The sequence below is a fragment of the Sinocyclocheilus anshuiensis genome, unplaced genomic scaffold (assembly GCF_001515605.1).
Source record: "Sinocyclocheilus anshuiensis isolate Anshui unplaced genomic scaffold, SAMN03320099.WGS_v1.1 scaffold838, whole genome shotgun sequence".
Lineage (NCBI taxonomy): Eukaryota > Metazoa > Chordata > Actinopteri > Cypriniformes > Cyprinidae > Sinocyclocheilus > Sinocyclocheilus anshuiensis.
Window position 1 is genome coordinate 761,242 of NW_015539915.1, and position 26,772 is coordinate 788,013.

At 37.8% G+C, this 26,772-nt stretch overlaps 1 protein-coding gene across 3 annotated transcripts in view; it reads left to right on the forward strand.

The window, feature by feature from the left end:
* Window positions 1-385: 385 nt before the first annotated feature.
* The window catches only part of LOC107686429 (ADP-ribosylation factor-like protein 15), a 48,099-nt gene continuing 21,712 nt past the window's right edge, over window positions 386-26,772 (forward strand). The window contains exons 1-4 of one of the 3 annotated variants that reach the window (XM_016483414.1): window positions 386-751; window positions 20,969-21,113; window positions 21,347-21,406; window positions 26,081-26,289. In XM_016483414.1, the coding sequence (XP_016338900.1) occupies window positions 644-751; window positions 20,969-21,113; window positions 21,347-21,406; window positions 26,081-26,289 (522 nt within the window). In that variant the 5' untranslated portion in view covers window positions 386-643. Of the gene's footprint in view, window positions 752-2,302; window positions 2,421-20,968; window positions 21,114-21,346; window positions 21,407-26,080; window positions 26,290-26,772 lie in introns of those variants that run through there. The other 2 variants (XM_016483416.1, XM_016483415.1) reach the window with 2 other exon arrangements.

The following is a 26,772-nucleotide window of genomic DNA, read 5'->3' on the forward strand; positions in this document are numbered from 1 at the left end:
TGAATCTTTTATTTTACCTGGACGTGTTTTAGTCATATAATCGTTTGTAGGGTTTACAGAGGAAGAGGAGTGCACAGCTAACGCTGCTAGCCGCTTTATTCATATATTATTTTCCACATCTGAGAGGCGGGGAATCCAAAGCCAAAGCTGTCAAAACATCGAGACTTTTGGATGCATTCAATTAACAGCAGCGTTTCATTTCATAGTCGCCTAACCACTTATATAAGATATCGGTTTAAACAATTAAAACGAGTAAGAAACGAGAAAGCATTTCAATCCATGTTGGATGAATGAACGTGATATTTAGCGTGACAGTGACGTCACGTGGACGTCGTGATGCACACACACAACAAACAGCGCCTCTCTCTCCGCCCACACCATTAAACCAGCGCATTCGCCGTACATACATCTTAGTCCGAATTATTACGACTTAAAATACATATATAGTAATGTTCTGAATGTATTTAAAGCCTGAATCTTTTATTTTACCTGGACGTGTTTTAGTCATATAATCGTTTGTAGGGTTTACAGAGGAAGAGGAGTGCACAGCTAACGCTGCTAGCCGCTTTATTCATATATTATTTTCCACATCTGAGAGGCGGGGAATCCAAAGCCAAAGCTGTCAAAACATCGAGACTTTTGGATGCATTCAATTAACAGCAGCGTTTCATTTCATAGTCGCCTAATCTCGGGACTTCTGTTTTCCGGAGACAACAGCCAGAAGCTATCGAGGAATTACATGGATTATCTGGTAGATTGTTTTTTTTATTTCTTTTTGAAGATGGCCAGAATCTGTAGGATCAGGTGTCTTGTTTTCATTGCTGCTCCCACAATTTCTGAACCTTGGTCGGGATTGTTTTTGAACAGTTCTGTTTTGTTTGCAGATATTACATATACTCACTAGATGGGTGAAGTCACTTACAGTTTGCTGTTTGTTTCGCTTAACAGCAAACCTAAGCCAATAGAGACGGGTGTCCAGCAAACATAGTTCTGAGCACTATTAAAAAAAGGTCTTTCCTGATATACCAACAATTTTGGCCATCTCCTTTATGCTTTTTAGCTATTTTTGCTCTGCCTTTTTGAAAAAATGTAAACGAGTATGTATGCAGTTAGATCAGTATAATTTTCACATTAGATGTAATGTACAGTAGTTTGCTGTAAGATAAGGTCATTTATTATGTCTGCAAAACTAATTTCATTTGCTGCACTTATCCGAAATCAGGTAACAAAACTATGCAAGTATTAAAGGAATAGTTTAAGAACGCGAATTCTGACATTATTAACTCACCTTCATGTCCTTCAAAACCTGTACGACTCCCTTTCTTCCTCTGAACACAAAACAGCTAACAGAATGTCCAAGCTGCTCTTTTCCATACAGTGAAAGTGAATGGTATGGAAGCCCGTTTTCACCACAGGATAAAAACAATATTGTCTTCTGCGCACAATTCAGACTTTGTTTCTAGCAATTCGGAGGAGAAAGTCAGAATTGCAAGTTTTTGCAAAAAAAAAAAAATGTTAAAAATTTGTGATTTTTATTTTATTATTTTTTTTCTGTTAGTTGCGAGCTTATCTCACAGTCACAATTCTGACTATTCTTCTCAGAATTGTGAGTTTATATCATGACAACACCAGTGCCCTTTCACTTTCATTTTGTGGAAAAGAGCTTTTGTGTTCCTCTGAAGAAATAAAGTATAGGTTTCAGAAGAATTGAAGGTAAGTAAATGATGGCATAAATGTCATTTTTGGGTAAACTATATTTAAGTCACATATATCAATGATATAGGTATAGTTAGATATCTGCATATTCCCTGACACGTTTACAGATATTTGTGTGTTCTCGTTACATTTGGAGCTTATAATTTGTTTTCAAAATGAACACCCTTTAATGTGACCTTGTTACAGTCTATTTTAAATTTACTACAATTACCTTTTATGACATTTCTTTTCATCTAGATATTGTAGTGACATAAACAGCCACTTGTGTTGTGGTTATCACTCCATGAATGAATTTACCTGGCATGATATATGGTCACAGATCACGTCTAATCATTTTATAACATTGCTTATTATCAGCTTATTTGGCCTTGGCGTGACCTCTTTCAAAGTCCTTTTTAGCACCATTCGTGTTATATAATTTGCCTACAATATTCAGTGATAATAACAGTTTCACAGGAATGCTGCTGTACTGTCGTGTTGGTGCCGCTCCACAGTGTGACAGTATTGAATTACGGTGCCAGTAAACTTCTCGCACATTCAGCGCTTTGATACTTGACTTGGACATATGCAGCGAGGTCACAGGGGTGTTTCCTTTGGGATATTCCGGTCAGGATTCTCAGAATAGAACCATTTCCTCAAGAAACAGAGCTGAAAAAGAGACGGGAAGTGCTGGCAGTGTGCGGATTAAGAGCATGCTTGATTATGTAAGTATTTTTGTCCGGACAAATCACACTTTTTAAGGACAAGAGGATGTTGTTTCTCACTCAGGTTTTTCTTCAGTTGATGCATTATAAAATCGAAGGGTCTTGTACTTCTTGAGGGTAAGACCTACTTTTATTTCACTAGAATGTGGAAACTGGGTTGGACTAAAACAAACCACATGTGCACACCAGCATATATTTGTGGTTAACAGGTTGTACACAACTGTAAACAGACTTTATGCCCTTTTCATCAACAGTTTGCTTAGAAAAAAGGTTTTAGCATGGTCAGTGAAAGCTTTATCATTGTCAGCTCTTGGGATTCATGCCATGCACAGTTGGTTCCCCTCTCCCCGAAATGGGTGGAGCTTAAATCTGTGCCTTTTAGTTGGCATGGAAACCACATCATTGTATCTACGTTTCTGGTATGTTTTTCCAGAGCAGAGAGTTTTCCTTCACGCTTTTTATGTGCTGGCCATCCGTGCCCAATGGTTTTAATGTTTGCTTTGAGTTCTAACTGTTCAGGTTTGAGTTCATTCTTCTGGGTGTCCCCACGGTTTTCCATTATTAAAGGACACAGTGGATTCAGTGCAGAATCTTAGCTCGGTTTAATTATGGATCTGGCCTCATTTGCTCCAGGCTCTGCTGATTTAGAAATGAATGGGCACAACAATGATCCTACTGTATTGTGTTCTGTTCCCTGACTCTGTATAGTTAATTTATGAGAGGAATAATAATGTATTCAAGCATTTGTCCAACAGCCGTTTTTTGGTGTCCCTCTCATTAAATCAAGCTGGATCGCATACAGCTGCTGTATTCTTTTAATCCTTTCAAATGTTATTCATTTTACGGACAGCCCAGCTAATTTACAGCCAAACCGGAAGCTTTATTTAATGGTTAACTGAGGGACTGAGGTCAGACGTCAGCAGAGAGTATGTCAGGTTGCTAGTTTTTGGGCAGTTAAGCATGTTTTATTTTTTAATTTAAGATAATTATTTTTCATGAGATAAAAAGTCCATACTTCCTATCATGTGTCTTTGGAAGGCAGTGTTTTGGAGACAGGACATGTGGTTGATGGGGTGAAGGCGTTATTTTAGATGTAATTAGCGAAACAGTTTAAATTGCTTAATAACAAGTTCTCCCGCTTGTTATCCGGTTTAGGCACATCCCACTCTGTATTTTCACATTATTCCATGTTTTTTTTATTGCTCTCATATCTGCCGTATTTTTAGATTACCTTTGCCATCATCTGGCGCTCACTTAAAGTTAATCTTTAAATGCACAAATAATTTAATAATGTAATCTTCAGCAGAAAAAAATCATAGCGTACATTACAATGTTGTGACACCTACATTTTCTAGCATTTGAATTTATTGGTTTTAGTTTGTAGTGTTTTATTTATTTGTTTTATTTTTTAATATACATTAAAATTGAAAGGTTATATATATATATATACACACACGTATTCACGTATTTGTACTGAAAATTTTTGGTACGGGTCTTTCGGTTCGGTGTGTACCGAACAAATTATTAAATTTTTCAGGAAATTCAGACAATAAATGCCGTTTTGGTGCTCTTTGACGTGGCATGCCAGGTCGCTGTATAAACACCTCAGTTTAAACGGCAGCACGGAGTCAGCGTTATCCCTTCCTCTTTACTTAGTTTTAACGTGAAATAAACATGAATGAACATCTTATGCCTCATGTAATCACTCAATCAGTGCTTCAATCGCGGAAAAAGCTTGTAAACAAAATGTCACATAGCATTTCATTTACTTCAGGCAAGTCATCAGTGTCCACAGTGTGTTCGCTAGAGAAAATATTAGGCTATATGCTCATTATATTTTACTTTACCTGTTAGTGATGTCTTAATTATTTAATGTATGTTTAAATAAATCTTTTATGAAACAAGTTATGACAGCCACTGTGTAAATTATTATATTTTAACAAGAATTTGTATAATTTAGAAGTTAATTTAAAAACTACAGTGTGCAATTTACATGTTTGCATAAAATGTTTTAATTTGAGTGCTGATTATTATAGTTAAAAAATAAATAGTAATTAAATTTAAGTTTGGGCTCTGTTGTAAATTGTAACCTTATAGTAATGTAAAAGAGCTCACTATAGTTTAGAGCAGAAGCTGAGGTAAATTTTTATCCCTAAGAAAATTAATTATAGGCCTAATTTAATTTATTTGAAGAAAGAGCAATTTGTTCGGTAAACTATTGTTTAATTTAAAGGCAATTTTCCTCCTGCTGTACCAAAACCATACCTAACCATGACGTCAAAACCAAGGTACGTACCGAACCGTCATGTCTGTGTACTGTTACACCGCTTATATATACTGTATATTATTATTTAGCAGTGATACATTAAATTGCTTAATAATGACAGTAAAGACCTTTACATTGTTACAAAAGATTTACTATTTTAAATAAATTCTTGTTTTATTGAATATTTCACAAAAATATTAAACAGCACAAATGTTTTTAGAAGCATTGATAATAAAACAAATATTTCTTGAGCAGAAAATATTAAATTGGCATATTAGAATGATTTCTGAAGGATCATTTGGCACTGAAGACAGGAGTAGGCCTAATGATGCTCAAAATTCAGCTTTGATCACAGGAATAAATTCTATTTTACAATATATTATACTAAAAATTGTATTTTAAATTGTAATAATATTTCACAATATTACTATTTTACTAATAAATGCAGCTTTGCTGTGCATAAGACTGAAAAATCATTAAAAAAAAGTTTTACCGATCACAAACTTTTGAGCTGTCGTGTTTTTTTTTTCTCTAAATAATCACCAGGCTTTTCCATCACCCATCATACCACTCACCCCTCTTTAAGAGTATGTGAAATCTCTTCATCCTAAAGAGTAAAGCAGCTTCTTGTTTTACTTAATGGACTTTTATTATCATAGCTTGTGGACCTTGATATTGTGAGTGAAACTGGATCAATGGCAATGGATTTTATGTTAATGGTTAGTGCTGTTCTATTGCATTTTATGACAGAAGGCAATGACTATTCACTGTTCTTATGGACTATTCTAGCGTGTTGAAGCCATTAAGCTAAAAAGTCAGAATTATTATGTTTTTATGTTTCATTGTAAGTTGACGGTTGTATTTTTATGTGAAAAATCATATTGCTCATGGAAAATATGTGTCCGGGAACATTGTGTTTGAATTGTTTGTTTAACTTTCACCCTGGTGAGCATTAAAGCCTTGGTTTGAGTTTAACTGCCAAAAGCAACAGCAGTAGTTGTGAGTGCGGCTGACTGTTTGAGCGAGAGAGCAAGTCGGGCAATGCAATGAGGAAGTCAGTGACTAGAAGTAAAGATCCAATGATTTACTATTATAAAGACACTTTATTGGCTGCTGCAAGCACTCAAATGTATTTGATTTCCTGTGATTGAATCCTTTAATAGTGATAAAAGCCAGCATATGTTGGGTTTTGAATGGGATGCTGTGTGCTAATGTCCAAAAGATGGTTCTTAAAGGCTTAGTTCATCCAAAAATGAAAATTGTGTCATTAATTACTCACCCTCATGTCGTTCCAAACCTGTAAGACCTTCGTTCATCTTCGGAACACAAATTAAGATATTGTTGATGAATTTCGAGAGCTCTCTGACCCTCCTATAGACAGCAAGGACTGCAACGTATGTACGCGGATAGTATACGTTGTTTATGTTGTTTATGCTTTGATCTGAACGTAAACAATGTATCCACGTACATACGTATCCACATTGCATACGTTGTTTACATATGTGTTACTCTCCAAAATGGAGCTATCGGGTGACACGGAGGAGACGAATTGTTGAATAAAGTCGTTATTTTTGTTTTCTTTGTGCACAAAAACTAGTCCTATTCTCGTAGCTTCGTAAAATTACGGTTGAACCACTGATGTCACATGGATTATTTTAACGATCTCCTTGCTACGTTTCTGAGCCTTGATTGTTAGGATCCTTGCTGTCTATGGGGGGGTCAGAGAGCTCTCGGAATTCATCAAAAATATCTTAATTTGAGTTCTGATGATGAACGAAGGTCTTACAGGTTTGGAACGACATGAGGGTGAGTAATTAATGACAGAATTTTCATTTTTGGGTGAACTATCCCTTTAACTAGCTGGGCTGATTTGAAGATTTGAAGCATCTTCTATTGTAATCTCAAACTTATGAACTTGTTGCCCTGTGGTTTTGGACTAAATTATGCACTGATGCGATTAAACAATCACCTCTGCATTGTGTATCTTGATTGCTTAATACCATTGGAGACCATCTTATCATTGCACTCATTTGTAGCGCCAGTACTTACGATTGAACTCCAAATCTATAACACCGGAGACCGTTTTCTGCCATTCCTAAATGCTTTATAATTAGCTCAAGCGTATTAGATTTCCAAAACTCTCAGGCTCTCCAAAATTAGAGTGGCCCTCTCCCTGGCCTGGTGTATTTTCAAACTATCGCAGCTTGGATAAAATTGAGAGGTTTGACACAGAAGCTCCTGAGCTCTGTTTATACTCTCGGGTGGTGAAGACTGGCCTCGTCCTGATCGATTATCTGCCTGGTGGTTCTGCCTGGTGGCTTTTGCTCACAGTATGTGATTGGGGCAGTGGAGCAAAACAAGTCTCATCTTCTCCAGGCGTCTTTGGATTTTCTAGCTGGGTTTGGAAACTTCATGACGTGGTCTATCATGTTACATATCTAGGGTCCTTCCCTTAGGATTGAGTTCCTCTTGGGTCTTCTTGCAGGAGGTACTCCGTCCCCCTCATTGGTGTCTCTGTAGATGTCAGGAGTCTGGAACTCCATCTCTGCTCCACATCCTTAAGTCAAACCTATAGTGAGGAGAAAGCATTAGTGCATTGTGTATCAAAAAATTGCTAATAATGAGAGTTTTGTCATTTATGTTTTGTCAGGAGGTGACCTGAAAAGATCTGACCTCATATCTCCCACTGATGATAAAATCAACATGAAGAACATCTCTCTGCTTAGTCAGGACTTGTTTAATTATTGATTTTCTCTCTTTTAATTTTCTTATTTGAATAATTTTGTATTATTAGTTTAAAGTGTTTAATGTGGCTGCTATATGGTATTGATGTGATCAAAAAGTTATTTTTGACATTTTTGAACTGTCACCAGTGGTATATAATGAAACAAATATTGTTAAAGTTAACAGATTTTACAAATGGAATAATAATAATGAACTTTGTAATAAATAATGATGCTGCCAGCTTTCTAAAGTCATTTTTACACCCTCGTAAATTGGCTCCAAATTTCAGGTAAAAATTGTCATTTTGACCCCCTCTACAAAATAGTGGATGACTGATTAAATATACATCTGTGACATTTAATATTTTGGCTTTTGTCACTGTATATGTTTGTCTTTCTACAGAAAAAAATGTTAACAAAATCAAAAATTTGAGATGTGGAAGTTTCCAAAATTTGGTTGATTTGACACGGAATGACCCAAATGTGAATATCTGCTAAAAGTGAATTTTGGCAACTTTTACGTAGCCTCAAAACAAACAGACATGGGCTGAAAGAGGTCTTTAGGCTTGTGTAATGTGGGTCATTTGTGCCCTGTGTGATCTAGTTTCAGTGCTAATGGTGTGTTAAATAGTCGGTTTATCAGGCTGATCTCTTAATGGATGCTCTGAGGTCACTAGTCACAGTGACTCTCATGTTTATTCAACAGGCTCAAGCCCTATTTGATTCGAAGGCCATGAAAAGCTTCACTGCTTGAGTGAAAAAAGTAGAGCGTTCAGTTGGACCACAGAAGCCCACAGGCGATCCACCTGTTCTTCTGTCTCGGCCGCTGAAGGCTCAGCCACAGACCACCCACACCTCGTTCACTGATCCTCTGATGCATATTGCACATAAAAATAATCAGTGCTGGCTAAAATCTACAGTTCCGGTCTGATTGACTAGCTTTATGCAGCATTTGGGATTAAGGGCAAGTCTTTGTTTTGAATTAGTCAAAGTCTTGCTTACAACGTACAGGGTAATCACAGTGGCATCAAATCATTGAAAAATACTCATTCTTTTACCATTCAAAAGCAGTTTTGTGTCTAGTTCTTTATGATCTGGGCTAGAAAAAATAAGAGCTTGAAGGTTCAAACCCCACGCACGATCATCACTGTGCCCTTGACCAAGACACTTGCCCCAGGTTGCTCCAAGGTGAAAAAGGTAAAATAATTGACAAATTGCTAAGATAGTGAATGCAAGCATGTAATAAGCAACCTTGTAGAGAACCAACCCTTAGGCTAGAGTTCTCTTTATTTACCTGTGGTTTACGGTGTGAAACCAGTTAGGCTGTGTTTTTAGTGTCACTTTTGCACACTAAATGACCTTAGTTCATAGGCTAGGTTAAAGCGGTTCGTATCCAAAAGCATGCATGCAACCCAAAATATGCAGACATGGTTAAGCAGGTCAGTTTTCCTACCCAAACATCAGACTGGGCCAGAAATGTGATCTGAGTGACTTTGACTGTGAAAAGATTGTTTGTGCCAAACAAGGTAATTTGAGTGTCTCAGAAAATGCTAATGCCCTCAGTTTTTCACAAAATCCAGGTTTTTTTTTTATATTCAGGGAACATATAATACACTGATATTAAGATGCACATTGTTGTAGTAGAGACCAGCTCATTCAAGAGTCAGGAATGAGACTAAAAGAGTAGAGCACTATTCAGGAGTCCACATGCTATCAAGTCTAAGAAAATAAAAAAATATATGGTTATGGTCTTTGTATCCAATTCTGAGTCCCAAGACCATATTTTTATGGCCTTTGTCTTGGTCTTGGTCTTCAAATCTCAAGTCCGACAAGACCATGAAGCTATAGTCTTGGTCCCTGAGTCTGTTTCCAAGGTCTTGATCTTATCTGACTTGAGAACCAAGACCATAAATATATGGTCTTGAACTCAGACTGAAAAATTTGTGGTCTTGGCCTTGTTGGACTCCGACAAGACCAAGACCAAGACCACAAATTCTCCAGTCTGAGTTCAAGTCCATGTATTCATGGTCCATGCATGGTCCAACAAGACCAAGGACTCAAGGGCCAAGACCATATTTTGGTCTTAGACTCCAGAGCATATCGACTCGGTCTTGACTTGGACTGAACCCTAAGCCCTGTATATTTAGGCTGGTTTTGGGGTCACCTGTCTTTGATCAGATATGTTTAATGTGAGTGTTACAATAACATGCATTCTTGTGTTCGATTAAACAGCATGCCAAAGTCAACCAACTAGTCAGTTGTTGGATGACTAGTTGACCACCATGACTTATCCCTACAGAGAATAGAGTAAGCAATATTTTTTTGGTGTTTTTCAGTGGATAAAATGACTAGACTAGTCATGATTTTAAAGCCGGTCTCATTGCACTTCATTCTGTATGGTACAATGAGAGGGTGGACGACATCTCTGGCAGACGGCGGCCCACATTGGAGACTGGCTGGTGTTGGAATGGAGACGCAATCCATGTATTCTGCGCGCTTCACTTCCGTGCTTTGATAAGTCAGGATGTGGCAGTCAGGTCGCAGAGTTCCTCTGGAGCGGGGAATATCCCACAGTCCAGTATGGCTAGTGGGACCCAGGAGCTGCTGGGAATTGGAAGCCTCGTCAGACCAAACAGGATACCACTCCAAATACAGCCTATCAAAGGTGGGAACTGTGTGTAAATCATCACGGAATAGGAAAACAAAAAGAAACTTCCTGTATGAGCTCCCAGTGCACTGGGTTTGTAGGCTGCCCCGGCCATTCCAGATTCTGGGACCATAACTCAAGCTATCTCTCACTGGCCAGTCGCTTGCTATTCAGAAAGTCTAAATAAAATCCACATTCACCGGTTATTTAGGGCATGGCTTGACCTTGTGGATGATGTGATTGTTTGATGGTTCCTAAGGGCTGAGAATAGTGTTGTTATCTGAAGTGTTCTATCTGATGTTTGGAGATTGGAGCCTGTTATTCAACATGTTTAAATGCTGAAGGAGGGGTAACAGTGGAGATTTATAGCCTAACGGCATCAGTGCAGGAGCAGCGGGGGGAGCTCTAGCTTAGCTGCTGGGCATTGTTGAGCCCCTTCCTTTTATCCTGCCTAAGTTTTAATACTGTGCAAATCCCCATGCGCTCTATTGACTCAGAACTCCACTATATGGAAGATATTCACAGTGTATCCAATCACCTCGATGAATCAGCATGAGAGGCCGAGTGAAAGTTCTCAGTTTACTGTTGAGCCAGTTTTTAATCCTTACTCAAAATTGAGAAAAGCAAAAATTGAGGGTACGATAAGATACCATAAGTAACTTGAAAGGAAATGGGCCAGTTAAGTAGGCTTTAAAAGCAGAAACCGAAACATATAATTTTATAAAAGCATTTACATACTTTTTTTTTCTATAATTTGATCTGTAAAGCTGTTAAAATAATTTTTATAGTAATTTTAAGTTTTGTGTTGCAATGAAGTGTATATACTATATTGAAAAATTTCACCCAAGAATCTTGAAAAAAATCATGTTTTAAACTAGGGCTGCACGAATAATCGAATGCGATCTCATGCGTCATGTGTATATTTCAGTAAAGCATGGTTCTGTGATCAGTAGTAAATCTCTATCCGAAGGCCAGAGGGCGCTCTCGCGCTGAAACTCCAAATATGCTCCGCAGAAGAAAGGTAATGCACGTTATTCCAGGGTCATGGCTATAAGGAATACCACTGTGGCTGGAAACTAACTTTTGCCTTGTCCAAATACCCACACTTGCGGTCTTTGCACTTGACCACTTAACTACTTATATGACGTATTTCCTGTATTTGGCCCAAGTGTTCAAGTGAGCATGAAGACCACAAGTGTGTGTCGAATTTTTCATTACCTGATGGGACACACTTATAATGTTGTAAAAATGCAAGTGTTTACATAGCTTTATTTTAATTTTAATTTTAAATACTTTGCATTTTAAAATAAACTTCTAAATGTCTGTTCAGTAGTCCCTATAACATGACATAATTTTAATTTGTGGTGCTTCTAATTAAGTGATAAAAGCAGTTGCAAATGTTGTACAAAATAAATATCACCACTACTCATCTTTGCACCAATAAAATGTTAAAACACTGTTTTTCTACGAAATTATATGTAATATCTAATTCTTATTAATATTTCACATACATTGGAAAGGTTTCCGTGACCTCTCGCGAGATCGCTGCAAAAAGTCTCACGATTTATTTCCACAACATGATGCATGATGGGATACACTAAGCCTTGAATACCGCTCCGTAGCCGTATTCAAGATAGTGTGGATTTAGTGTACGTTAAGGGTTTAGTGTGTGCTTTGCCGTTTTTAAGATCTGGGACAGTCTTGCGCACTTACTTCCTGTCGCGCACACGCGCTCTCAAGCGGCCAAGACCGCAAGTGTGGGTATTTGGACAAGGCAAATGAAGCAATAGTTCACTTACAAGCTACTCAAAACTGCTGTCATAATCGCAGACCGATTTAATCGTGTGATTATGAAATCGATGAAATCGTTCTGCGATTATGAAAGCAGTTTGCGTAGCATGTCAATGAACTGTGGCTCTGTGTAGTAAATGAATTTGAGATTTACTTCTGATCACAGAACCATGCTCCACTGAAAGATAAGCATGACAATCGCAGCTTTTGCTTAATCGCAATTGCGATTTAATTTCGATTAATCGTGCAGCCCTATTTTAAGCAAAAATATTATGCAGTACAACTGTTTTCAACATTGATAATATAATAAATGTTTCTTGAGCAGCGAATCAGAATATTATAATGATTTTTAAAGGATCATGTGACACTGAAGACTGGAGTAATGATATTTAAAATTCAGCTTTGATCACAGGAATAAATGACATTTTAGAATATATTCAAATAAAAAAACAATTATTTTAAATTACAATAATATTTCACAATATTGCCGTTTTACTGTATTTTTGATTAAATAATTGCAGCCTTGATGAGCATAAGAGACTTCAAAAACATAAAATATTTCGACCCCAAATTTTGCATGTATCTTTGCATAATTGACTTTAACTTGAACCCAGAATATTCCTTTTAACTGGATAATGGCTGAAAATATTGTTAGGTTACGGGGAATCAGCATTTCCACAGCGAATCTCGACTTTTATATCCCTTTAATCTTTTTTGAGTCTTAAACATTTGCCAAGCAAGTCATCAACTTGAAGTTGCTTGTGTCTTTCAGACCTTGCATCTATGATATGATTTTTCCACTTTCCCTTACCTTTATCCTAGAACAAACAGGTGCCGTTTGCTTTTATTGTGCACCAGCATGTCTCTGGTGCGTTTCAGGCATGAGACTACCTCTTCCTCCCAGTCCTCTGATTGTGGCATCAATCACAGTTTAGACCCTTCCTGTTTCCTGTTGTTGGCCTTCCCAGCTGGCATTGGCCCCAGCCTGTATTTACCTGGAAGCACTATCATAACAGCAATGTAGAGTAAGATGGGCGTCATTGGCATGGGTGGCCATTTCCACTTAGATGAAGATGCCTCTGGGGCCTTGCGGAGCTTGCAAAACCAGCCACAGTCCATTGTGACTGGACCTCCAGAATTAGTCTGCATTTTGGCTTGTGGATATAGCCCTTTGTACTGTTGTGGAAGCCTATGATGGTGATTATCAGTGATGTATCAGGATAGTCACCTGCACTACCTGTGTAAAGATTAGTCCGTTGATGTTGTAATGATGGTGTAATTTGCTCTAGGCATGATTAACTGGGTGAATGGGTGTGCTTATACTCTTGTGATAGTCCACTTGATACTCGCATGCCATTGAACAATAGTTCAACTTCCACTTTTGGTCTTATTTTGTTGGTTAGTGGCGTGACACTTCAAAAATACTTAAATTCAACTCATACAGTGGGTACGGAAAGTATTCAGACCCCCTTCAATTTTTCACTCTTTGTTATATTGCAGCAATTTGCTAAAATCATTTAAGTTAATTTTTTTTCCTCATTAATGTACACACAGCACCCCATATTGACAGAAAAACACAGAATCGTTGACATTTTTGCAGATTTATTAAAAAAGATTTAAGGGGGTCTGAATACTTTCCGTACCCACTGTAAATGCAGTGACTCACCTTTTCTTTGAATGAATGTTTAAAAATGACATAAAATGGAAATTTTCTGAATTGATGTTACTGGTATTATTGTGACCAATTATTTCATGCATGTTTAATTGTTTATTTTTTGTTTTTTTTTTACTATTTTTAGTCAATGTCAGTAATTGGATGTCTCCAATTATTATGAGAATTTTTTGAGTGTAAAGCATATTTTAATAGAATGTTCAATTTTAAAAGATATTAGACAACATTTTTACTCAGAAAACATACTAAAAGACATTTTTAAAATGGTCTGTCCTGGAAGAATTTTAGAATTTTATCATTAAATTAAATGGAAAGATTCTTTATGATTTTTTCAGTACTATTGTTGTTACTTGTATGTTTTTGTATAGTAATTGCTTTTAAAGAAGGTGTTATATTATTGAAAATGATGTATTGAAATGATACTGTTAATGTTGCCATTAATTATATAGCCATTGTGGCTGATATGGCATTAAAACATAAATAAATAAATAATCCATCCAATTATTTATTTTTTTCAATTATTATTAAGTCCCACCATGCGTTTTTTCCCTTTCCGATAATCTGTTTTACTCAGATTTGTCACAATGCAGAAGTAAAAATCTGTCACTATTTCTGTTACATCACTACTGGCAGACAAAATTCATGAAAATAAAGCCTATTCGTTTGGCAAAAATATTGTAATTGTTTTATTTTTTAATAAAACAGATCTAAGATCCGAGTCATTCTACACAATATATTTGAAATTTAATTTAGAAAATAATGAAAAAATGTCAGGAAGGTATAAAGAAAATTTACATACATAATATACCAATATGTAATATAGTAATATGTTTCAAAGTTAAATAGACATTTAAATGTAAACCTTTGTTAAAAATTATATAAAAGATTAGAGTTTTAGAACCAAATTATTATACGTTTTAAATCACATTTTTAAAGGTTTTTCCTTTTTTTTTTTTGTCTTTAAAGGGGTCATATGATGTTGCTAAAAAGAACATTATTTTGTGTATTTGGTGTAATGAAATGTGTTTATGCGGTTTAAGGTTAAAAAAACACATTCTTTTCCACATACTGTACATTATTGGTTCTCCTCTATGCCCCGCTTTTCTGAAACGCGTCAATTTTTACAAAGCTCATCGTTCTGAAAAGCGAGGTGTGCTCTGATTGGCCAGATATCCAATGCGTTGTGATTGGCCGAATACCTCAAGCGTGTGACGGAAATGTTACGCCCCTTACCATACTGTGATGCCATCTCCCAGCGCGGTGAGACAAAACCAATAAAACCCATTACAAACGAGGCATTTGCATCCAGTGGGGACATAATTACTGATTATAATGACTTGTACTGTCTTTTGCCGCATAAACGTAAAACCATGTCTGCATTTGTGATCGGAGAAATGACAAACAACAAGCGCTACTCTACACTGCCCAGAACTCACGTTTAGAACCTTTTTTTTTTTTTTTGCTCATCTGAAAAATGATCCGATCTGTGACTCAAAATATGATATGATAATGTAATATAATCCGAAACGTGAGATTTGTGATCCGTTGCACCCCTACTCTATTGACTTGTTATTTGAAGAAAAAAATACAATATCTTTTATTTGGGCTAGTTAAATTCATTTTTGGGCTACCAAAATCTGAAGAACGCCTGGCCGAAGGGCTACCAGGGATTTTGAAATTTTGCGAGCCCTGTTCATTACTGTCTCCTAAGATGATGGTCTGCATGATAGAGCACTTATGCAATCCTACAAAGATTACTTCTTGACTGAATACTTTGCATGTTTATCTTTTTATTACAGAAGTTTATTACTATCAGAAGACTGAAGAAAGTCAGTTTGAACTAGACAGGAAGATTGTTAGTGCTGCCATCTTGTGTCTGTTGAAGTGCTTCTAGCATTTACTCGCTGAGGAGCTTCCTGTTCCAAAAGCATATCAGTTTTGAGGTAATGTTTTCATGGACCCCTGCAGGCTGTATTTTGTTTTTGTCTCTTTTTGAGAGAAAGTGGGGCAGTTGTTGTACTCAGGTGACAAATAATGGGTAGTATAAAAGGAATAGTTCACCTAAAACTATGGCTTCAGAAAATTGATACTTCATGTGCCTGGTTCATTTTGCTTAAAGAGAACAGTGTAAATATTTTTAAATGAACTATTGCTGAACGTAAAAGTAGCTCCCCCCTCATTTTACTTTTTCTTTAAATAACCACACAAAATTAACACATTAAACTGACATATTAGCCATTGACTTTGGGCTAGAAAGCAGTGCCCAAAACACATTAGCATCATGGTGGCTATCCTATTTAATAGAGAACTAAGACACACTTTTCCTTCAAAACATTTGAAAATCTAGTAATATTATTTTCCCTGTTTGCTTGGAGTTGGTTTAGGTCAGCAGAGAATTATTTCCGAGAATAGCAGGATATTCATTGGGAAAAACAATGTAGGGCGAGACTTGATTTTACCCAGTGGGAATTGATTGGATTGTGAATAGTGGTCTCAGTCCATACATCAGGTGGTTGGAAAACAAGATGGTTGACATCAGCCACCATCAGTACAATACATTGCGCAGACCAAGGGTATGTATTTAAGACAGTAAATAGGATCACTTCAGATTTCATGTTGCCTTTCAAAAACAAAATTATAGTCAAAAAATGTTGCTCATGGGCACTCATTTCAAGTATTTCAGAGCCTTCCAAAAACAATGGCCGCTGGTACATCTGTCATAATATTTTAACATTTGGATTGCTTGCAAAAGCATTTAATCAGTATAAATGGATACTTTTGAATGGCCATCAGTGGAGGCAGGTGTCTGTTGACCACAGGATGTTGTGGCATTTATGAGCAGGCAAAACCTCGACCGCTATGACTATGTTCTCATTGTATTTGATTCGTATAAAGCTCTGTGTGTCCAGTAGAGGGCAGCATTTGCTAACCGTACACACAAACTCGGTCTGTATTCAATTTAGAGTGAAACCCCACCACACCCCCTACAGTTTCCTCGCAGTCACATGTTCAGGCTTTATGATGTATGAATGAAGGAGCTAATTTATAAACTGTCATGATTTCTCACCGTATTGGTCATGGTTTACCCTCTTCTACATATTCCAGTGTTTGCTTGGCTCAACTGACTGAGTGTCACATGAGAACTCAATGAACAGATATTGATCAAGGAATGCCCTGTTCCAGTGGCACTTCTCATAATCTCATTAAAAGACTTGTCTGTCTGGCTTGATTTCACACATTGTGTCTTTTAATCAGTCAGAGCACAATTCATAGCATAGAAGACATATGGATTTCATTCAGAAAGTTAGTTGAGGTTAGAGGAATTGTCAGTGTTATAGAGTGCAACTGTTGGGTTCCAGAAGTAAAAATCCCATTCATTTTCTCTATATGGAAATTTATTTTTAATGATAACTTAGAAATCGTTAACAGATAGACCTACTGTGATTATGTGGTTGTTAATCAAGTGTGTATTCTTTTGTTGAAGCCAGTAGTTTGCATTATTTCTAAATATTTTTTAACATTGTCTAACAGCTGGTCAGAAACTACATTACCCGTGATTCTTCAAAAAAAATCTCTACCAATCAGAGAATCAAAATCTTAAAATATATATCCATATTTTGCTATACATTTAAAATATATTATTTCTATATAATCAACATCTGTAGATTAATTGTTTTATATTTTTCTGTCATTTTTATTTAATTGCCATGCGCAGTGCTTCATGGGATTATTGTAGTTCTTTTCTTCATTAAAGCTGTAAAAGTTCACAGTCTTGTACCTGTGTCTTTTTGTAAGATTTTCAAATACTTTTTTGCTTCAAATCAAAGTTTGTAATGTTGTGATTCTCCTCGTAGCTGGTTTGTTTGATTCGTGACTTATAACTCTTTAACATCTTAAATCCCTATGGGAAAGATGTTTCCAGTACCAAGGCCACTGAAAAAGTGGGCAGCACTTGTTGCACTCTATATCCATTTTTTTGAGTATTGATGCAGGCATATAAAAATAAGTATTGCCAAGTACCGATTGATTGAAATGTATTTTCTAAAAACTTGGGATGCACCGATACCGATACTGGTCTCCTGTACTCGTACTTGTTAAAATGCCCCCATACCAAACGCAGATACCACACAGCATGTGATAAGCGCAATATTCAAACAAAGAAACACCGACAACAGAACAACAGACAGCAGAAAGGAGTTAAGGATGTCTACTACGAAGTATATGTATGCAATGAATATAATGTTAAACATTCAGTGTTAACGCCTGTATAGCTGATGTGCGCGAGCTGATAAACAAAGCACGCTGAGTGGATTGAGCGCGCGGTGGCGCAGATGCGCGAGCTTGTCGAGTGAATATATCTTTCTCACAGACATCACTGGAAAGTTTGTAGTTCGGTCGGATACGTCAGAAACAAGTAAGTAAAACAATGCACAAGTTACTTAACGGTAGGGAGAGAAGAGAGAGAGAGTGCGCACACTTCTGTAGTGTGATCTTTGATGTTCACTCACTTAGCACACGCATCATTTGGATTAAAACTAAATCGTAAAAATAAGACTATTTCCATAAAATGCGCTGCACACAATCGAATATTTGGTTTGAACTGTTCTGGAACAGTGTTGTAAATACAACTTAACCACTGATAGTTGTGTCCTCTTTTGGAAGGCCAAACAAAGTAGTTTCGCTTTCACAACGAAACACAGCGTCTCCATGACATGGCGGCAGCGGCAACAACAATACTACAGCGAGAATCACAGTTATGCCTCCTTTCTTTGCGTGAACATTTGGCCGGTGTTATGCAAATCTTCCCACACAGTGACGTAGATATGCGGGGGCGTGTTTAAATGAGGCGTTTTAGGAGGGCGCGGACGACTCTTAACTTTTTTTAAAGAATATCTCTTTGGGTTTGAGACTAGTCTTTGCAACTTTAGGGATCTTATCTATGCATGAACAGCTTGTAACACTCCAAAGAGAAAGGAAAACTTGAAATCGCATCATATGACCCCTTTAAGACATTGTAGCCAAAAAGTAGGGATGCACCGATCTGATACTCAGTATCGGTATCGGCTCCGATACTGCCATTTTCTGCCGGTGTTGTGCCCATTTTAGACTCCCTGCCAAATTATTAACCCCCTCGTTGAAATCGCTACCTCATTGCCTAATCCTAACCCCACCCCTAATCCTAACCCCTCCCCCACACCTAACCCTAAACCTACCAATACTAGGGGGGGGTAATGATCTGGCGGGGGTCAGAATTCGGCACTACACCGGATCGGGTATCGGTCAGACGAGACCGATCCAAATCCGATATAGTGCGTGTATTCTGTGCTATTGTTAAGCCCAGCCCCACGAAAGGCACAAAAACATTATAAAGCACCATAACGTTTTCGTGCACTATATTTCAAGTGTTCTGAAGCCGTTCCATAGTTTAATGTGAAGTATAGATTAATATTTAAAACATAAATTGACGTAAACTCTTCTCTCCGCTGCAGCTGTCTTGTCATCCTCCATTCAGCATTCAAACTGCGTGTCGTGTTCGGTTACTTAGTCAAGACGATGAAACTCTATTCAAGAGCGCACAATAACTGAGATTTAAAACTGTTAAAAGAAAAGGCTCAATAAAATATCCCACAGATATAATACACTACACAGCAATATCTCTTCCCTTTTTTTATGCGGAGCGCTGTGCGCTGTGACACCGTGTTGCTTCAAAGTGCATCATTCTGTGCACGGGATGCGCATAAGCGTTTTGTGCCACTCTGTATTGGAGCCATACCCTTTCATATTATACTTTTGCGCAATGAAAGATTATCAGTAGTCTTTTTTGTTCTGTTCTATCTATCATATGTTGCTGCCTTCATTACTGTGCTATGCATTTAAAAGAAATGTCTTTTAATTTTATAATATATATATAATCTTTTTTTTTTTTTTGGCTACTTGTTTTTCATGAATGTATTTTACAAAAATACAAAGAGCAATGTGTAACATTTTACCAGATTTAGTCCTTCACTTATTAACTTTTATTTGTTTCCCACTAATGTTGTTTCACTAAATGTTTAGTTTAGTTTAATGTTTTTATAAAATTATTGTGCACACATGATTTTTCTAAATAACTTTTGCTGCTGAATTATCCACTAACCTAGTTTATAATAGTATTTTTTGTCATAGATTATGATTATATATATTTTTTTATTTGTTATTTTTCATTCAAATGAAGTTGTCTATATTTAGCAGGTTGTGTTTAACACACACACACACACACAAGAGTGATGATCAGGTCAACCCACAGAAGTATAGAAATTCTACATTGATAAAAAAAAAAAAAACTGCGCTGGTATCGGATCGGAATTGGCCGATACTCAGAAGTTTTGGTATCGGATCGGATCGGTTCTGAAAAAATGGTATCGTTGCATCCCTACCAAAAAGTGCCAAAAAAGTAGGCATTTTTCCTTTACACAATGCCGGAATGCATTACATGAAAAAGTTCAGTGAAGAAATGTTTGAAAAAGAATTGCAAAAAATCAATTTAAATGGAGTACTTCCTTTAATGTTAGTGTGCTGTGTGTTTATATGCTCATTAGAGTCTCATTTCGTAGGCTTAACAACATCTTTTTGAGTTTTGGCTTATGAAGAGGTCCAAGTCAATCACTTTTGAGGGTCTATCTGGGTCAGGATGCTATGTAGGCAGTAGAAAGTTTTGCAACAGAGGTTATTATGAGCCTCTGTTTAGAGATACAGCTATACACAGCCAACCAGATAAAGACATTCAGATGTGAAATGAACTTTGTAACTCAAAAAAAATTCAGACAGGAATGGAAGAATATAATACAAAATATCGGTTTGTTTTTACTCGAAAGGGGCCTGACCGTATTACCCATACCATCGTAACGCAACACAATGCCTCCTCCTTGCACAATATGCATGTCAAACATGCTTTGATCTTCCTTGCGTAGACCGTATAGTAGGAAGCGTTTGATCTGATGTGATCGGTTTAAGCAGTATTACGGGCTTTCTTTGTGTGTGTGTGTGTGTGTGTGTTTTGGCAGTTAGTTCTACTCCGCTCTGTTGAAATTTAATGGGCAATTTTTTTATTTGCTTTATCACTCAATGTCATGACGTCAACCGAAGGGCTCTGACAGCAGCTTACTTATCCCAGAACACTGTGGTGACTTTCGGCCCATATGATTTCAATGGAGGCACTGTGCGGTAGACTTTGTTTTTTTCTTTTGCAGTAACTTTTCCTCAACCAGATGGTGTCAACAGATGTCAGATGTCTTTGAGATGTGTTTCTGTTTCTAGAGTGACACACGCATAGACCCACAGCCTTTCTCGCGAAGAATCGCCAGTTGCAAAAAACGCATAAACACAAACGAGTGGGACGTTTGTATCTAAATTGTTGTAACTTTTCTTACTTTCCTTCCTCCCCTTTCCCCTTCTTTGTCCCGTCTTCAGTGCTTCAAGACGTTGTGCTGTAAAGGACCTCCCCCTCCCAGACCAGAATATGACGTGGTTTGTATCGGTCTGACGGGTTCTGGGAAGACCAGCCTGCTCTCCAGACTTTGCAGTGAGGCAACAGACAACATCATCCCTACCACAGGTCAGCCCACCATCATAGAGCAATACCAGACCCGTCCTGCAAACACAAACACAGATCTTTGCACTTCCTCTTTGCCTTCAGATACGCTTTCCCTTGTATTGAGATTTTGCCTTGTGATTGTCTTTTAAAGTGATTAAATCTTGGTCAGTGTAGCAATGAAGGTGTTTTAATGACTTCCTTTTATGAAATCCTCATGGCTGCGGTTGTTAATCTTGTTCAACTTTTATTTGCAGGTTTTAGCATTAAAGCGGTCCCGTTCCAGAATGCCATTTTAAATGTCAAGGAACTCGGAGGTAAATGCTCTCTGTTGTTCATGAGAATACTACTTTTATTTTATTTTTTATTTATGGGTCAATGACAAATAATATAAAATAACGACAACTAAAGTCTTCTAAAAATATTTAAAACACAGATGCCAAGTTCATAGAAAATGAATCTTTAACCATCAAATGAAAATAATAAAATTTTCCTCACAAAACAATGTGAGTGTGCACAATTTACAGTATCTCACAGAAGTGAGTACACCCCTCACATTTTTGTAAATATTTTATTATATCTTTTCATGTGACAACACTGAAGAAATGACACTTTGCTACAATGTAAAGTAGTGAATGTACAGCTTGTATAACAGTGTAAATTTGCTGTCCCCTCAAAATAACTCAACACACAGCCATTAATGTCTAAACCGCTGGCCACAAAAGTGAGTACACCCGAGGGGTGTACTCACTTCTGTGAGATACTGTAATATTTAATTGTTTTGAAATCAAACATGTTTCATGAAATTGTATATATTTTTTATATATATATATTTAGAGCTGCACAATTAATCGAATTTCTAATCGCGATTACAATTATGGATGCCACAATTACGTAATCGTTCAAAGCGGCAATTAATCGTTAAAAGTGCATTTATGTTATTCTGCGTGCTTAAGATGTGTTTTTTTCTTTCTACGGCACGCAGTTGCATAAAACAATGGTATAAACAGCATTCAATGTAAGTTGTGATAATCGTAATTAATAATCGCAATTACAATTTCAAGGGAATAATCGACAATTATGATTTTTGTCATAATCGTGCAGCCCTATATATTTTCTACATATATACACTGCTATTCAAAATGTGTGGTTTTATGCTCACCAAGGCTGCAATTATTTGATCAAAAATACAGTAAAAACAGAAAAGTTTTGAAATACTATTAACTGACTTCTATTTTAATATATTTTTAAATGTAATTTATTCATTTGATGCAAAGCTGAATTTTCAGCATCATTACTCCAGTTTTCAGTGTCACATGATCCTTCAGAAATCATTCTAATATGCTGATTTCTTATTATCATCAATGTTGAAAACAGTTTCCATTTTTATGGTAACCTGATGCATTTTTTAAAGATTCATAGAAAACTCAAAAGAACAGTATTTATGTGTGTATGTGAGAGTAATGTCTTTACTCTCACTGTTCACATGTTTAATGTGTCCTTGCTGAATAAAAATCTTACTTACCCCAAACTTTTGAATAGTAGTGTAAGAAGTGCATTCAAGTCATTGTATGTATGAGTAAATGAATCAGTCCAGACAAAAAAATGAGCATTATGTAATTGACCCATTAGCGAATATCTGCGGACACATCTGTAACAACATTTTAAGCTGTTATTTCACAATTATTTCACGTGTGATCTTTTGAAAAGTAAACTTTGGCAACACATCACCTGACATATCATGACGAATATGAATGTAATTTGACACAGATGTTACATGAGGGCCTGACCAGAAAGGACACAAACTAATTTCTTTGATGACTAATAGTTTTCTCTTCAAGGTAAATTGAACCCCAGGAAGCGCCAGTGCTTGGATGCGGCACGCAAAGGAAATGTTTCAGATGTCACTCGCTCAATGAACCCAGAGCCATCTTGGCCCGAGTTTCCCTTTGCGTATGAGTGATGGGCTGAGGCTTTGAATTTGTCTTTAAAATGAGTGAGTGATGACAAGAATAAGAGGGTGTTAAGGATGCAGGGAACCCGAGGGGAAGGGAGGGCTAGATAGGTGAGGAGGAAAAAACTGCTGGAACTGAGATTAAAGAGGGGCGTTTCCATCTAGGCTATGTGTATTGAAGCCTGTTATAGAAAAGCAAATGTCACCTTTTCAAAGGAATAGGTTCCCCAAAAATGAAAATACTGAAAGTTTGGATGTCTTCTGAACTTCTGTCACAAAAAAAAAGTATGAACTTCTGTCAAACAAAAAACAATTTTTTAGGAATGTACTTGTTGTATGTTAAGCCAGGGCGGATGTCAAGATTAAAGTAGACATGAAATTAAATGAACCCATCTGTTTTGCAAATGCATGTTATACATTAGATCTTATTGTGAATAATTTATGCACATTTAATTTTTATATCATAATGTCAAGACCCTCCTGTGAAAATGACAGACAACTCCCTGATGACACATGCCAGAAATCTTCAATCATTTAGTCTGCTTAAACCCTTTCCCTTTCTTACAATCGACTGCTAGTGCGCATTCATGTTTAAGAGCAGTGCCCACATCTCAAAATTTAATCACAGCTTTAAATTTTGACCTGTTCCTAACACAAAGCTTGGACCACAATTATGGTTCTATGCCATTTTTCCTTCTTTTTGGAGCTTAAAGGGTTAAAAGTTAATTCTTATAGGACAGTTGTTGGTGAGAAAAAGGCCACAATGGTAGATCGCCTTGAAATTGATGAACCTCTGAATTCTCCTTGAAAACCAGTTAAATTATGTCCTGTTTTCCTTTTAAGCACTTTGGAAACCTTTCCTCTGGACCTCCAACGAGTTCAGCTCAGTGTCAGGGGCCTGTGGAGCACGACCTCTTTTTCCCCAAAAACATCAGTGTAGAGTTACGGCTGGGACATTAACCTTGAACCTGACGCGGAAGGCTCATGTCACACTTTATTGATGGAGGTTGTGTGCCGGCTTGACATGCTGGCTCTCCCGCCGTTTCCGCCGCGGCCATTGAGACGGTTTACCATTCTTGCGTGTTATTGCTTGGTCTGCCCGTCTGGCCCGTGTTTTGGGTCTGCGTGAGTGATGTCAGGAAGCCGGGAGACGTTCAAAGCGCCGTGCTGTCTGCGTGCATTTCCCATCAGTGTCACGATGACACCCTGTGCGATCTGCCAGGCTGACAGACGCACCAGAGAAGGGAGCCCCACATGCTCACATTTACCATCTCGCAGCGACCTTCTGAAAGCACTTAGCAGACTCTCTCTCTTTGTTTCTCTGGACCACGGCCATGATGTAATGATTTCTGCGAAAATGTGCTTTAGTTGCATTATCACATGAGATTGTAATGCACCGGCCCGTTGCTGATAAATGCTGTTTTGTTCCGTCACATTGTTTTCGTCTTAATGCACATGTTTATGCATTTGAAATTAAAGTAAACTGCTGCTTTTCAAGGCCCAAGACCTCCCAGCGTTTTGATTTTACTTTCACAGCCAGTAGATGGAGACTTTGAGTAAAACCATACAAACGGCAAGCCACAAAGAAAGTGTTGATGCACATTTGAGACTGATGGGATGTTGTGTTTTGGAAAAGCCAGGCCATATAGGAAAGAAATATCAGGCTGAGTGATTATGCGTTAATAGTGCTTGGTAAAATGGCAACAGCAGATCAAACGCCTGTTAATTAGATGAGTCAGCCTCGGACATGGCCTGTCTGTGAGGATCCCAAATATTTATTGTGAGTCACAAATTGTCTAAACAGCTGCAAAAAACATTATTATTTCCTTGGCCAGTGTGTGCTATTGCTGTCAGGCTTGCATGTCAGCCGTTGGAAAGCTGTTGCCGAATACCGCAGTGGATAATACCTAATGAGAACTGGAAGTATTACATTGTGCATCATACACAGCGATGATATCGGGGAGTCGAGCTCTGAAACTCAATCTGATAGGTGGAGTCTGTTCCAAACGTGAACCGAGACCTCTAGAACAGTTTTTGTGCTGAAAATTTGGCGAGGCATGACTAAGAGCTCAATTTGTGGTGTGACAAAGGCTTAGAAGTTTGGAAGTGGAACCATTAAACTCGCGTCCAGTGTGTTTAGAGAGGGGGAAAAAAGGATTGCACAGCTACTTAGTGTCAAGCAAACAGCTTATACTTCTTGGCCAAACTTCAAGAGCTTTGAATAAAGCTGTCGATTACTGTCTGGCATTGATTTAAGACGCCACCTTTTCGAATAGCATTATGTTTATTATTTCATGCCTCAAGATGAAAACAGAGAAATAAAGCTACTTTTTAGGACTCCTCGTCATAGGATATGATGCGCGCGAGGCATGCTATTAATTAATACGACGAATTCCATTCGGGAGACTCACAAGGACGAGATGTATAGACAAACTGGTCTCTGTTTTTTCACGGTTAGGGTACAGACCCCGCAGTGACTCACTTTAACCAAAGCCATGCTGCGCTTGTGTGTCTTGGTGGCCACATTTTTGTACCCCCAAATTGGTGTGCACAAGAGAAACCATATGTTCACTGTAAAAATGGGCCCATTTGAACTGTGCTGTAGACTGGCCATCAGAAGAAACCATTTTAATACGCTCTCAGGGTCGACTTGTTGCGTTGAGCGCTCATTTGGACACGGCTTTTCCCACACGCCTCCCCAAGCGAGAGTGCGAGTTGGCATGCGTTCTTGAAGTCATAAAAATACATAATGCAATATCCACAATGATTTTTGAAAGGAGGTCAGGGTCCTCACCAAATGCATTCCAGCGATGTTCGAACTGATGCTGTGTCGAAACACGCTGTAGTTAGTTGTCTAGGTTGCCAGAAAAGTTTCTCGTTGTGCTTTTTGTTTAGAGCTTTGCCTTGTTTTCGCCGTCTGATTTATGTCGGACAGGAAAACCACCTTTTTTCGGCGAAGGGGTTAATGTGTGTATTAAATGTTATGACTTCCTCGCTGCGATCCTGACGGTGTGAATTTATGTGTTTTGTGTTGCAGGAGCGGACTCAATTAAAAAGTACTGGAGCCGGTACTACCAGGGCTCTCAGGGGGTGGTGTTTGTTTTGGACAGCGCTTCGTCGGAGGAGGACCTGGAGGTGGCGCGTACAGAGCTCCACTTGGCCCTGCAGCATCCGCAGCTCTGCACGCTTCCCTTCCTCATTCTGGCCAACCACCAGGACAAACCTGCTGCCCGCTCTGTACAAGAGGTAACCCAATACTCTCTTAACACTTCCCTTCCTCACCCTAGCTAACCGCCAGAACAAACCTGCCGCCCGCTCTGTACGAGCGGTAACTTTACACTCGCTTAATACTCGCTTAATACTTCCCATCATCGTACTGGCCAACCACTGGGATAAGCCTGCCGCCCCCTTTGTACTAAAACGAACCTAATACTCGCTTTATACCTCCCATCATCATCATATACTGGTCATACACTCCATTCAAGAGTCATCTCATGTCATTCCAAACCTGTATGACTCACTTTCTTCGTGAAATGAAAGTCAATGGGGTCCCAAACATGAATTACATGTATACAAATGTGACCCTGGACCACAAAACCAGTCTTAAGTCGCTGGGGTATATTTGTAGCAATAGCCAAAAATACATTGTATGGGTCAATATTATTGATTTTTCTTTTATGCCAAAAATCATTAGGATATTAAGTAAAGATCATGTTCCATGAAGATATT